Raw genomic sequence first — 2,844 nt, 5'->3', positions numbered from 1 at the left:
TGATGCTGCAGAATATCATATTTAATCAATCTGCAGTCAGCTTGATTCAAGGAAACTCCAAAGAGTAAATCAAACACTTCTTTAATTTCTTCTGAGTCAAAGAGAATTCAATCTCCCGATGTGTTGAACACTGAACATAAATCCAAGAAGAAAAAGAGCTTTCCGTCCTCAAATCTATATACTGTCAAAACTAAGATGTACCTTTCTCTATGGCCATTCAACTTAGAATTCAAGCAAATCCTGACGAAGGCGAATCTAAATCATCAATTGAGAAGGCAAGCACGTCAGCTAAATCTACACTGAAGATATGGGCATTTGAAAAGAAGTCGCTTCAGAAAAGGATATTGATCATCTTGATCTGTAGCCGAAATTTATATATAGGCAAAATTAACCTGTTTATTTAGAGGCTCGTCCAGATTCCAACATTATAGTTTCACATGTTTGGATCCACAAAATCAGGATCAAATGTCCTAAAAGTCTGCTTCACGGAGTCTACCGAAGCTTAATTATCCAATTTTCGAATGAATGTCGATTCGAATAAAGAACTAACTATTAATCTAGCACATTTAAAATTTCCCAAAAGTCGGTATTAGTTCCTTCATTATTTTCTTGATCTAAGCTTAATTTTCCAACGTCGATCGAAAAAAACACCTAACTATCTTTATAAAAGCGAGCGAGGATCGATCCAATACTTTGAATTTTCTACTTAATGACCAGAAATAACATTATCTCACTATCTGTCAGCAAATATCTAAGGGATTTTCCAAATCACCTTAAATTGAGGAAAGTACCATAAATATACATAAGGAAGAATCTGCGGTTACTTTAGGATCTTAGATTAGGAGATTCAGTTGTTGAATACTTTGTATAACCATGTGCCGTGATTACATTGGATAATATTTAATTTTTGGAACAAAATTCCTTTTATTTTTAATATAAAGAAAATAAATTTAAGCATTCCATTACGCTTAAGAAAAAAACAATAATTTCAAAAGTTTTATTTCATACTCTTCCAACTACTTAATTACAATTTTATTCTGCATCGTTATAAAAAATTTTTCTTAATTCAAGCAATTGTAATGCATTGAATCCCTGATTGATGAGTTGATTTTCCGTTTGTTCAATTAGCTTCTGTAAGCATTGCAATACATTGGCACTCTGCAGCAGTTTATTCGACATAAACTTATGGCGATATTTCGATTTGGCTTTTTTAATTTTGTTATTGATGCGAGAGCGACGACAGGATTCTGAACGTTGTTGTTGTTGTTGCCCAAAGATTTCTTCATCCTTGCCAACATCGACATCTTGAACATTTGAGTAACAGTAATCAGTGGCATCATTATTATTATTTGCTTCACTTAGAGATGATGTTGTTGTACGTCTTTCGACAATTATGGGATTTTCCAAAAGCATTTGTTCAACATAATTTTCTTCTTCTCGACTGCAATTGGCTTTTAGACGTTTCATTTCAATTTCCACAACCTGATCAATATATTGAGAGCTTATGTGCTGATACGAATTGATGGATTGCATTTGGAGATTTTGTGTTAAGGATGTGCAGGCATCCTGTAAAATCATGCCTGTTGTTTTTTCATCAGGACTTTGTTGTCGTTTCTGCTGGTGTTGATGTGGGTAGTGATTCATTTGAGTAAAATGTCCGTTTAACTTTTTCAAGTAAATATGTTTGTCGATTTGATTTTTTCTTCTCTGTGGAAGTGTTGAACTTTTGAATTGAATGTAATTACTAAGATGTCAAATGGGTTTGGTAAATGCATTTTATATATGACTTTATTTCTTATCTAAATTGACCAGCTACTGCTATGCAGTTTATCATTTACACATCATCGCCTTTGTAACCAGACAATCAAGCCACAGTGCGCACAGTGTGATTCCATAATTTAGTTGATAACATTTCTATCAATTTTCAAACATCTTCAATGTCACCACATACTTTATTGTTGTTGCTATTAGTTTTTATATGTATGTTTGTGTTAGATAATATTTCTTGTATAAAATGATGCTGATACTACTGCTCCTGATGATGATTATGATGTTTCTCAGCAGGTATTGTTTGTATAAGAATTTTTATGATTTTATTTCGTTGTCTACATAACAAAATTTTCCCTTCAATTGTTATTTTTGCACTTAGCGGAAAATATTTTTCTTCGTTTCTTTATTTTCGCTACATCATCTGTTTGACAAATGTTATTTTGATGCTGGAAATTGGGATAAAAGTCGCCTGTTTGTCTATTTGTCTACCTGTTTTTTGGTGGATTATAAAAAGGTTTTGTTATTTACTTATTTTCGTTTTCTTATTTGTTGTTTGTTATAGCTGGTATCGCGAATTTGTTGTTTATCTGTTTTGAGTTTATTAATCTGTTTATTTGCATAGGGTTAAATTGTGTATTATTATTTGTGTTAAAACATGTTCGAGCTTGTTAGAGGCATCTCTTTAGATGCGGAAAAATTATGGTTTCTGTACGTGTTTATCAACATGTCTATAATGTTTAAGATTAGAATAATTAATACGTATACATATTATTCACAAATAAAATAAATATTAGGATTTATTTTTCTCAAAATCAAAAGAAAGCCTTAAATTTATTTAGGTGCTTATTTACCCGCTCTCTTATAGGATATTTTATTTACAATTTAGAATAAACCCTTCATCAATATAGTGGTGTTTGTAACAACCAAAAATATTAGTCATACATTCAAGTATACCAATCGACTTTCTGAGTCGATGTAGCAATGTCCTTATGTCCGTCTTTTTGTCCGTCTGTGTGTGCACACGCTACCGGTAGCAATTTTTAAGATAACTTGATAAGATTTAGCACATACTCA

At 31.9% G+C, this 2,844-nt stretch overlaps 1 protein-coding gene across 1 annotated transcript; it reads right to left on the bottom strand.

Annotated features, from left to right (window-relative positions):
* Window positions 1-1,059: 1,059 nt before the first annotated feature.
* On the bottom strand, window positions 1,060-1,725 carry LOC119602824 (protein sisterless A-like; the record flags this gene model as incomplete). The annotated part of the gene is made up of 1 exon (XM_037954576.1): window positions 1,060-1,725. A coding segment is annotated over exon 1 (585 nt), but the record flags the coding sequence as incomplete, so codon positions are not given.
* Window positions 1,726-2,844: the final 1,119 nt, after the last annotated feature.

Source organism: Lucilia sericata, unplaced genomic scaffold (genome assembly GCF_015586225.1).
Source record: "Lucilia sericata isolate MDLA Ls3-8-SP2 unplaced genomic scaffold, ASM1558622v1 Contig000255F_arrow, whole genome shotgun sequence".
In the NCBI taxonomy this organism is placed as follows: Eukaryota; Metazoa; Arthropoda; class Insecta; order Diptera; family Calliphoridae; genus Lucilia; species Lucilia sericata.
The sequence above is the reverse complement of the archived record's forward strand: the minus strand, read 5'-3'. Positions and strand labels throughout refer to the sequence as shown.